This window comes from Nicotiana tabacum, chromosome 20, assembly GCF_000715075.1.
Source record: "Nicotiana tabacum cultivar K326 chromosome 20, ASM71507v2, whole genome shotgun sequence".
Classification (NCBI taxonomy): Eukaryota; Viridiplantae; Streptophyta; class Magnoliopsida; order Solanales; family Solanaceae; genus Nicotiana; species Nicotiana tabacum.
Genome location: NC_134099.1, coordinates 85385626 through 85397617, shown reverse-complemented (window position 1 = coordinate 85397617; position 11992 = coordinate 85385626). Strand labels below are relative to the sequence as shown.

Here is an 11992-nt window from a genome sequence, read left to right as displayed (position 1 = left end):
TGTAATGGGAAGGTCCAAGAAAAAGTGAAAGTCAAGAAAGCATCATATTTGAAGCTAGTAGAGAGCACATACGAGGAGGAGAAGAGGACACATAAAGTGTTATAAAAAGGCAAGGAAAGAGGTGAATTTAGCGGTCACAACAGCTAAGACTCCTGTATTTGGACGATTGTATGAGGATCTGGGAGGCAAAGAAGGTATCAGGAAGCTGTACAGGTTAGACAAGATTAGAGAGAGGAAGGCTCAGGGCCTTGACCAAGTGAGGTGCATTAAAGACGAGGATGTCAAAGTATCAATGGAAGATGTGTGTATTAGGTATAGATGACAGACATACTTCCATAAACTCTTGAACGAGGAAGGGGACACAAACATCGTTCTTGGTGAGTTGGAGAATTTAGAGAGTCAATGTGATTTTGGATTTTGTAGGCATACTAAGGTTGAGGAGGCGATGCAGAAGATGAGCAAGGGTAAGGCGATTAGGCCCGACGAGATCCCGGTAAAATTTTATAAAGACGTGGGTCGGGCGGGCTTGGAGTGACTTACTGTTTTTTCTAATGTCATTTTCAGGACGAAGAAGATGCCCGAAGATTGACGATGGAATTTGATGATTCTGTTGTACAAAAAGAAAGGTAATATTCAGAATTGCAATAACTATAGGGGTATCAAGCTGTTGAGTCACACTATGAAAATTTGAGAGAGGATAATGGAGAGAAGGGTGAGGAGAAGTGTGTCTATTTTCGAGAACCAATTCGGATTTATGCCGGGACGGTCAACTACAAAAGCCATTCACTTTTTGAGCAGATTGGTGGAGCAATATAGGGAGAGGAAAAAGAACTTTTATATGATGTTCATTGACCTAGAGAAAGCCTATGATAAAGTCTCGAAGGAGGTTCTATGGAGATATTTGGAGGTTAGTGGTGTTCTGGTAGTATACACTAGGGTGATTAAGGATATGTACGAGGGAGTTAAAACTTAGAAGAAGATTAGAGGCAGAGATTTCAAATTTTTTTCAGTGGAGATAGGGTTGCATCAAGGATCAACTCTTAGCTCGTTTTTGTTTGCCTTGACAATAGATATGCTGATGCAACACATATAAGGGGAGGTACCATGGTGTATGTTATTTACTGATGATATAATATTGATTGGCAAGACACAAGACGGGATTAATGCTAGGTTGGAGGTTTCAGACAGACGCCGAAATCTAAAAGTTTCAAGTTGAGTAGGTCGAAATAGAGTACTTGGGATGTATGAAGCAGAAATGTAAGTAAAGATCAATATACAAGTCATCCTTAAAAGAGATACTTTCAAGTATCTTGGGTTTGTAATCCAAGGCAACGAGGAGACGATGATGTTACTCATCGTATTAGAGCGAGGTGGATAAAATGGAGGCTCGCTTATGGGGTTTTGTGTGATAAGAATGTGCCACTAAGACTTAAGGGCAAGTTCGAGTGGTGGTTAGACCAACAATGTTGTATAGGGCTGAGTGTTAGCCTATCAATAAGTCCATGTCTAGAAGATAAAAGTAGCTAAAATGAGGATGTTGAGATGAATGTATGGCCATACCAGGAAAGAAAATATTAGGAAAAAAGTTATTTGGGACAAGGTGAAAGTGATCTCTGTTGATGATAAGTTGCGGGATCGAGGCTGAGATGGTTCGAGCATGTGAAGAGGAGATAGATAGATGCCTTGGTTAGGAGGTGCGAGAGGTTGACTATGGCGGGTCTGAGAAAGCTTAGGGATAGGCCAAAGAAGTACTAGGGAGAGGTGATTAGGCAGTGCATGCTATTGCTTTAGTTGACCGAGGACATGACCCTCGATAGGAAGATGTAGAGATCGGAAATTAGGGTTCAAGGTTGACTGGTAGTCGTGAGTTTTTCTTAGACTTACCAATAGTACTAGTACTATTATTATATTTTCTTATTCCTGATTCTTTATTAATACATGTTGTGTTATTCGCTTTCGTTTCCCTGTTGCTTTATTGTTGCTATCGTTTGCTGCTTTATTTTCACTATTCCTTGAGCTGAGAGTCTATCGGAAACAACCTCTTAACTTCACAATGTAGTGATAAGGTCTACGTATATATTAATCTCCCCAGACTCCACTTGTGGGATTATATTGGTTTGTTGTTATTTGTGTAGAGCATAAGATCTAAGTCACCCGGCACTTTGCTACTTAACCACTAACCATGAGAATTTAGTTGATAGTTTCCCAAACATATAGTGGCGAATTAACACCATAAAATAAAACAAGGGGTTCATTCGTAACTTGAGTGTTAACTATGAGGACTACATTGAGATTTTGGTTCACTATAACTCAAGGTATATTTCTGGAACAACGTAAAGAGAAATCTCTCTTCGTTTCAGTAATTTTTGCAACACAGATCCTTGGTGGGCGGTGCAGTTTTGCTAGTAAGATTTCTCTTTTGTGATTTTTCATTTTTAAACATAGCGAATTTAATTCTTGTTTAATTCAGAAAAAGATTTGGTTTTGTGTTTAAAACAAAAATAAATAGACAAACAAATTTTAAAATAGGTTGCAAATTCCTGTTCTCATACTTGTTTCATAATTCGGATAAGGGATATTCCCGAAGAATTATATTATTTTCTGTGGTGGAACAATAACATGAATTAGAAAGTGTAATTAGTTTGAGGGAGCTAGATTTCACTGTATATAATGAATAATCTAGTTAAATGGAGATGCAAGAATGGTACTTTCTGGATTTAGCACAAAATTTTCAAGCTTAAAAATGTCAATTACTTTCTTTTATTATGAAAAATGGTAAGCTTGCCAAGTAGCACCATAAATCTATGTATCAATATGAAACTATTGAGTATCTAAAGTTCTATGTTGAGTTAGAATATGTAAATCTTGAAAACCAGGGTGTGCTACATTTTTTTTAGCTATCAAAAATCAATTTTTAATTACTTTGAAAATTGGAGTTTAGGTTTGTTATTTAGCTACTTACAAGCTTTTGTTTAAAATTATCTGATATGTGAGCAATTCTGGAAAAACTGACCTGTACTAGTCCAATAATTGGATGAATTATAAGAGTTATGTGATCAATTAAATATTTTGGATGATTCCATACATGGGAAGGACCACTGTGGTGTTTCATGCTCGATTGCTCTCAATTACCAAAGAAAATGGATGAATATGGTGAGGACGTAAAGGTACATTCTTTCTTGTTGTAGGCATTGATCATAATACATGGGTTTGCCGAGATTTAAACGTCCTGGAGGGACTATCGAATCAAGTTCAAATCTTTATGTGGCCAATTGTGGACCTGCAGTTGGACTCACTTTTGACACAATTGAAGCTGTATTTGGTGCATATGGTCCAGTCAAGGGAGTCTATCTCGCCGATGAAAGTGGCACTAGAGTTATTGTGTCTTATCATGAAGAGAGGTCTGCAGAGTCTGCCTTGAAGGCTTTGAGTAGACGTGCATGTCCTGAGCTTGGAGGCCGGTCTTTGCACATTCAGTATTCTGTACACTCTGTTTGTCAGGTGAAATATCTTTATCCACATCAATGTCTTGAATTTTGTGCAGTCTTGTAATTGTCATGAGATTGTTTATAGTGCTTCTCCTTTGAGCATGTCAGTTCAATTATTATTTGAATATACAGTGCCTTTTAGAGAATCAGCTTTAAAGCATGTTATAAGAAAACTGAATGCAAAGAGCTTCTGAAGGACACATTTGACTTGAAACTTTCTTATGTGACCGTTCTTCCTTCTGTTAACATATCTGCATACCTGAGTGAACATTGGTAGATGAAAACCCGATGTCTGAAAGATGATATAGGAACCAATGCACCTACTTTTAAGTAGAGCAGTTGTGCCTGATATCGATCATGCTTAGTGTAGGTGCTCATTTTGAGGAATTAGATTTTCTGTTATTTTGCCAACGTTGGCCATGTCATTTTCGGGAACTAAGGCCAGTGTGTAAGTTGAATTTGTACATCTCAGCATAGAGGTTGCCGAGTTATTCGTCTTTAACCCCATGAGCAACTTTTGTTGATAGTTTGCATATGTTTCTATTCTTGACAAGCTTGCTTTCTGGTTAAGGTTGCAGTTGATGACTCAATTCCGGTGTCTATGGCAGCTTCAGAGTTAGATATTCCTGGTCTTTACTTGATTCATGACTTTATCAGTGCCGAAGAAGAGAAGGTCTGGGATCTCATTTTGCAGGAAAAGCATATAGGATTTTATTTGGACTGTGCTTATATCTACTCCATTTTTTCTCAAACCTTATGTGAAAAGTTTCACTTAAATCTATCTCAGCTACTTTGCATCTTTAGGAACTACTTGCAGCTGTTGATACAAGGCCTTGGCAAAAACTTGCTAAAAGAAGGGTTCAGCATTATGGTTATGAGTTCCAATATAGTGTGAGTGCAAACGGTTGGTGTTTGAAATGCAACTGTGTTAAACCAGCATATAGCAAAAACATATTTTTGATTCTTATACTTTTCCAACATGAGATGTGTATGCAGCATGTTATGTGTGTATGTGAAGAAATATAATCAAACCTCGTTCATTCCGATATTTTTTGGCTACTATAGTGAAGTGCTGTTACAGTGGACATACATTATAACATATTATAAAAATGGGTTCCCACTGTTATACAGGAGAGGTCTGACTGTAGTTTCTTTTATTTTGTTTACTTCTATTACCTGTTTCCGTAGATCAAAATCTGGATATTCTAAAACTCTATCGCCCCCCTGTCAAATGAAGCATGCCCCCAAAGATGATGAAGACTAGAGTAAGATAAGTTTGGTTGACAATTCACAACTGCTTAAAAAGTTCATCTGCAGATGCCAGTTTATATTTCAATTTATATGATTGAAGCTGTCATTAGGGATTAAGAGCATAATATGGGGCTTTATGACTTGAGGAACTCTGGACATTCTCTGCTTATGATCTCTCTTACATTTGTTATCTGTTTCTTTAGAATATAGCTTCCAAAGGCTAATAGGGTTTTAAAATCTAACTTCATTTATTTAATTTCTCTTTCTATTCATCTCTGCAGACAAGGAATGTCAACGCAAACCAGTACTTGGGTGAACTTCCATCATTTCTTTCCCCAATACTTGAAAAGATGTCATTGTTTCAAAAGCTTGGTTACGCTGAAACTGTACTTTTGGACCAGCTCACGGTGAGTTAGTTTCACATCTGATATCTATTCATCTATGAGCTGTCCATCCATGACACATTGTCTTGCTTTATACTGGGAAAGGGAATTAGCTCTTGTCTGAATTGCAGTTCGTAATGTTTTTTAATTTTCAGTAATATGTTATGTTTTCAAATGTTGTAGATGTCATGAAACTTTTATGGTTAACTTCAAGAAATATTTCAAAATCTTTAACAGGTTAATGAATATCCACCCGGCGTGGGTTTGTCTCCGCATATTGACACCCATTCAGCATTTGAAGATTTAATTTTCAGCCTTTCATTGGCAGGGCCTTGCATCATGGAGTTCAGAAAGTATTCTACTGGTGTTTGGCTTACAAGTCCCGACACATTAAATGATGAAGAAGCTCAAAATTCTGAGAAGAGCTCAAAGTTCTTGAGGAGAGCTATTTATCTCCCACCTCGATCTATTCTGTTATTATCAGGGGAAGCACGCTATGTGTGGCACCATTACATTCCACACCATAAGGTAACTCCTGCTGCCAACGGCTTTTCTTTCCTTCTTTCCCCCTTGATCCCATCGTTTGCTTCCTGTACTATGCACTTAAAATGCTAAAATGGTAATAGACGTCCTTTCCTTGGTGACAGTTTCAACTTTTTCACCTTGAATACTGCAAATGTGTTTTTAAACCAAGAATAATGTCTTTGTTACTGCCAATTCGATAAATCCATATTATAGAACAAAAAAATCTATTTTGGATGAGAAATAACTAAGTTGGTAAAATGTTGGCAAAAATATCCAGTTTGGAATTCGGAAGTAGGTTGAGTTCCTTCAGATGTTGTTATTATGTATGGCACGTCTTCAGGAAAATATGAAAATGAGTTCGAAGCTTCATGCAACTTGAGTTGGATGTGACTTTAAGAAATTTCACTTCTTAACTCTATTATACATTTATATGTAAGTATTATGACCGGAAACTTGGCCTCATATGCTTCACCTAGTTGTCAAAGGAACAAGGCACATATTTGTCTTGGATCCTCAAGTGTTAACTGCGTCATTGCTTCAATCTATGGTACTTTGTTGTTTGTTTTCTTTTTTTGGTGCCTTTTTTAACTTCAATTTGCATGTTCAATGTATGTGTTTGATTACTCCTTTTAACTTTTTCACGCATTCTGTTACTGTTATGGCAGTATTGGTAACTTCTTTCCAGCTGATTTTTTCCCAAACTTGTATATTGCAGGTTGATGTAGTGAATGACACAAGAATTAGAAGGGCTTCAAGGAGAGTGTCATTTACATTGCGCAAGGTATGTGAATCTGAATTTGGTTCTAATCTAAAAATCTTCACCTTGGAACTGCAACATACTGTTAATGCATTAATTGTTTGGATGGTATATGGTTCATATTTACCTCCGTAATGTGGATGTTCAGTTTTATCTTTCCCAAAATGCTGTTGAATGGTCTGTACAAATTTTAAAATTTTGACCAGGAGTAATATCTAAATACGGCTGTGTGATTTTGCTTGGTTTAGTTGGTCTTGGAGTATGTTCCATACTTTATGAATTTTATGTTCCATATCATATGAAATTTTGGATTTTAAAACTTGAAGTCCTCCAAAATCACGTTGCATCCGAAAGGACTTTCAATTTGTGAAGATCCAAAATTCAGATAATAATCCACCCCTGAATCGAAATCCTTTCATCCAATGAAACCTAGAAGTTGAGTAAAGATTAATGAAATAGTGGTATCATACAGGCGAATTCGTTAAATACTGAGAAAAACTAGCACCTGCAAGCTTCAAGAAGGGTACAATATCGTGGAAATCTATGAATTATTAGTCAGAGTTACTTTTGTATTTTCATATTTATGTAATCTTAAGCTAAGTCTCCTTGTAAGTAGTAATGAAGATCTTTCCTTTATAATGCAGGTAAGAAAAGGACCATGCGAGTGCGAGTTCCCCGAATACTGTGATTCTCAGAAGTAAAAGACAATTTAAATACTGATTATGCTTTTTGCCAAAAACCAGAAGATTCAATCATGATAATTTCATTTCGCATGGCTAGGTTCTATATGAACCATACACTAGAGAAATCAAAGCAGCAATCTGATCCTGGTCGAGCACTGTAATATAAAGTTGAGGGATTCCTTGTGTTTTTAGCTGCAACTCTATATTTGAGTTGCAATGAGATGCTAGATGTCAACTCTTCTTGCTTCCTTTTGTGTTTTCGTTTGTTTGGAAGAAGAGGGATTAGTCTGGTCTATTGCAGCAGAATTCAAGAACATACTATTTTTTTTTCCTATTCTGTAGTACTAGTGTATTCTCGTATTTCTTATTCTTAGATTTCTAATAGTACCTGCTATTTCTTTTCCTTCGGTTACCTTTGTTGTGGATGTGGTTAGTGCTTCTCTTTACATGGATCCTCCTTTGCCGTATTTCCTCATCTAAACTGTTGTGATTGTGCTTTTCCTGAGTCAAGGGTTTACTGGAAACAATCTCTCTACCTTCACAACGTAGGGGTAAGGTTTGCATATATACTACCCTCCTTAAACCCCACTTGTGGGACTATATTGGGTATGTTGTTGTTGTCCTATGATTTTCTTCTACGTTGTTTTTGAGTGTTGGCCAATAACATTCCTAAACTATACGGGATGTACAAACCGAACCGAATAATCGCACCAACCCGAAAAGTCAAACTAAACCGATTAAAAAACCGACTAGGTTTGGTTTGATTTGGTTTGATGTTGAGTAAAAAAATCCGAACCAAACCGACATGTAAATATACTTTTAAGATTTTATATAGAATTTTCTTTAAAAAATGTTTAGAAATATTTGGGATTCTCTTGCGGGATATAATATTTAATAGTATATGAAAGTGCTCCATATTTATTTACCTTAAATAATGGGTTGTATGATTACTTTCTAGTCAAGTGTTACTGAAATGCGTATATCTTTTTGTTCTTTCATATTCATATATGTGACGACCCAAAGGGGTCATCACCTGTTTTCTTATCCATTCCGAGCTTCCGAGGCCTTGAAAACCTCATTTATAGTTGCCTCGATTTGCGTGCGAAGTCCGAGCGCATAGCCGGAAGCTCAAATATGAAATTATGTGAAAATTTGCTAAGTTTTGATATTAAAATGAGTAACTTTGACTTTGGTCAACATTTTGAATAAACGAACCCGGACCCGTGATTTGACGGTCCCAGGGGGTCCGTAGGAAAATATGAGACTTGGGCGTATGCCCGGAATCGAATTCCGAGGTCCCAGGCCCGAGAAATGAATTTTTGAGTAAAATTGTTTTCTGAAAATATGTAAGGAAAATGGAAATAAAATTTGATTAGAAAGTAATGGTATCGGGCCCGTATTTTGGTTCCGCGCCTGGTACAGGTCTTATATATGGTTTAAGCACTTTTTGTAAAGTTTGGTTGAAAACGGATGTCGTTTGACGTGTTTCGGACTCAAAATGGAAAATTTGATGTTTTAAGAAAATTTGAAAGAATTATTGGATTTTAAAGCTTAATTCGTGGTATATGATGTTAGTTTGGCGATTTGATCGCACGGTTAAGTTTGTAGGATGTTGTTGAGTTAGTGCATGTGTTTGGTTAGGAGCCCCGAGGGCTCGGGAGAGTTTCGGAGGTGTCTCGGAGTGATTTCGGACTTAGGAAACAGAAAAATTGCAGAAATAGTACCCCGTGTACAGTACCGTGTACAGTACCCTGTGAACAGTATTGTGTACAGTACCCCGTGAACAGTGCCATACAGTACCGTGAACAGTATCGTGTACAGTGCCGTGAATAGTGAAAACACGTGAACAGTATCGGAATTTTTCTAGACAGAACATTAAGTATTTTCCATTTTTAGCGAATTGGAGCTCGGGAAGAGGCGATTTTCGGGAGATTTTCAGAGAAAACAACGGGGTAAGTGTTATTAACTTAATTTTGGTTAGATTACCCGAATCTATTTCTAGTTTTGGCATTTAATTGGTGATTTTAGTTGGGAAAATTTTGAAAACCCTCTTAGTTTAATTTGAAGATTTGAGGGTCGAGTTGATGTCAGATTTTAGTAAAATTGGTATGACTGGACTCGTGGTTGGATGAGGTTTCATATTCCGTAATTTTTGTCGGGTTCTGAGACGTGGGCCCCACGGGTGAATTTTTAGTGCAAACTTCGGATTTTTAATGAAAAATGTAGAATTTCATATGGAATTAATTCCTATAATTTTTATTGACTGGATCGAATTGCTTATGACTAGATTTGAGAATTTCGGGCACGAATTCGCGAGGCAAAAACTTGTTGGAATTTTGAATTGGTTGCAAAGCGAGGTAAGTGTTTGGTCTAACCTTAGGTTGAGGGATTAGGAGTTGTGTCTTATTTGCTACATGTTAATTGCGGAGTACGACGTATAGGCATTGTGACGAGTATCTATACGTTGGTGTCAAGCATGCCCGTGAGTCTTGCATTATAATTGTTATGACTCCGTTCTGGTTTATTGCGCTTCATATGTTATTATCACCATTGTTCCCTTGCCGGGATGTTGTTTGATATTATTGTTCCCTTGTCGGGATGTTTGTTTGATATTATTGTTCCTTTGCCGGGATGTTTGTTTTGATAGTATTGTTCCCTTGTCGGGATGTTGTTGAAATATCATTGTTCCCTTGCCGGGAAGTTGTTACATTGCTCTTGTTCCCTTGCCGGGATTCCTTATGATTATTGTTGGCTTGTAATTGGGAGCGGGTGGTACGCCTACCACAAGATATAATGAAATGGGAGCGGGTGGTACGCCTACCACAAGACATAATGAAATGGGAGCGGGTGGTACGCCTACCACAAGATATAATGAAATAGGAGCGGGTGGTACGCCTACCACGAGATACATGAAATGGGAGCGGGTGGCGCGCCTGCCACGAGATACAGGAAATGGGATCGGGTTGCACGCCTGCAACAAGATGTGAAAAGAAAGTGAAATATGCCTTTGTTTTCCTTATTCTTGTTAGTGGTTGGATTTTGATTCCTTTATAATTCTCTTGATATTCTGTTTTTAGCTTTTATATATATTTATATATATATGTTCAATACTCCAAATTTCAACAATTGTTACATTTTTAACTCAATTGATTTCTCAACTAAATTTTTCTTAAACCATTTGAGGTTGTACTTTACTTAAAAAGGAATTTCTACTATGTTTTGATTTATTGATTTCTCGTATTAAAGGTAAAGGATTCATTCGATATTGTACTTTAATTGAAAAGGATACCTTCTTTATCAAATGATTTCTAAAAATAACTTCATCTTTCCTTGTTGATTTTCTAATTGGGTTGGAAGTTGTACTCTACTTTATATTAAGTGAATGAGGCATCTCAAGGTGACATTTACTCGAAAGAATTATATTCGAAAGATGCTTATTTGAAAGATATTTTTTTAAAGGAAATATAATTGAAATATATTCATTGAAAAGCATATTATCTTAGAGATTATTACTTGAAGGATTTATAGGCGAAAGATTTATATTTGAAGGACTTGATAAATTGATTGCACTTGTATCTATTATTTGTTGAGAAACATTTATGGTGTTCTTGTGGCCTGCTATTTACACCACTGGTTGATCATCGTTGCCATCATTGTTATCTGCTTCCTATTATTTTTGTACGCTATATTGCACAAGTTTATTTGGTAGTCTGGTCCTAGCCTCGTCACTACTTCGCCGAGGTTAGGCTAGACACTTACTAGCACATGGGGTCGGTTGTGCTGATACTACACTCTGCACTGTGTGCAGATACTGATACCGGAGTGCTTGGACCGCAGTGAGGGTGCTATCTTCAGCCCACACAGGCGACATGAGGTAGTCCTGCAGACGTCCGTAGGCCTTGGCATCACCTCCTATCTTTTCCTTTATCCTGTTTCCTTTACTCATTTCAGAAACAGTGTTTATTTTATCTTTCAGACTTTGTATGTAGTATTCTTAGACCGTATGTGAAGCTGTGACACCAAATTCTGGGTAGAGTTGTATTTAGACTTCCAAAGTTTTGTATTAAGATAAATTGTCAGATTTTGTCTTCCGCTTAATTATTTTCGCTATTTGCATGATATCTACTCATCACTGATAATGGTTTAAAACTGGAAAAAAGTTAAGTAATTAGGATAATTTGACTTGCCTAGCTTTCACCAGTAGGCGCCATCACGACTCTCGAGGGTCTGAAATCCGGGTCGTGACAATATCATATGTTAAGATCTATTAAATTCTTATATCTTCTTCGAATGTGAAGTGATTACTATTATTTAGGTATCATATATATTTGCTTATAAAAAATTTAACAAAGTAAGATTGAAATAATATTTAAGTAACAAAAAAATCCGAAAAACCCGACAAACCCGGTCCATGTACACCCCTTATCACAAGTCACAACCTAAGTAGAACAGAAAATATCCCTAAAGTTTTTGACATCACGTAGACATATTCACTTGAAAATATGTACTTAAGCTTAATGCTTGCAATTAGTAAAGCAATTGAAAACTCAAATTTGTTAAAAGTACTCATTAACAAATAGCTAGATCAATAAATGTGCTTGTCTCTACACCTACGCAAGTTCTAAAACAAAACTCAGTTCTGAAATTTTATTCTAAAACATGCATGATTAACAAAACTCGTGATAGTCACAGCTTGGAAAAACAAGTTTTAATGATGGTCCATATACTGAATACTGATATTCTTACACAGAAAATTATTGCTGATCAACTATGAAGATGAACATGCACGAACATATAAGTAAGAGAAAAATATTTTTAATTCTTTGCATGAAAAACAAAAACTTAAGACCTCGCGTTAATATGACAAATGGGCAGAATGAGAGATCTAGTATTTAAAAACAATAT

General features: G+C 36.6%; 1 protein-coding gene across 3 annotated transcripts; it reads left to right on the top strand.

Moving 5' to 3' along the window:
• Positions 1 to 2263: 2263 nt before the first annotated feature.
• On the top strand, positions 2264 to 7490 carry LOC107778504 (alkylated DNA repair protein ALKBH8 homolog). Of its 3 annotated transcripts, XM_016598773.2 has the most exons (8): positions 2264 to 2405; positions 3189 to 3501; positions 4060 to 4161; positions 4293 to 4379; positions 5021 to 5146; positions 5360 to 5650; positions 6363 to 6428; positions 7049 to 7490. In XM_016598773.2, the coding sequence occupies exons 2-8, from the start codon at positions 3205 to 3207 to the stop codon at positions 7103 to 7105; spliced, it is 1026 nt and encodes a 341-aa protein (XP_016454259.1). In that variant the 5' UTR covers positions 2264 to 2405; positions 3189 to 3204; the 3' UTR covers positions 7106 to 7490. The 3 variants fall into 3 exon arrangements, with proteins under 3 accessions (XP_016454259.1, XP_016454260.1, XP_016454261.1); XM_016598774.2 differs by lacking the exon at positions 4293 to 4379; XM_016598775.2 differs by lacking the exons at positions 4060 to 4161; positions 4293 to 4379.
• Positions 7491 to 11992: the final 4502 nt, after the last annotated feature.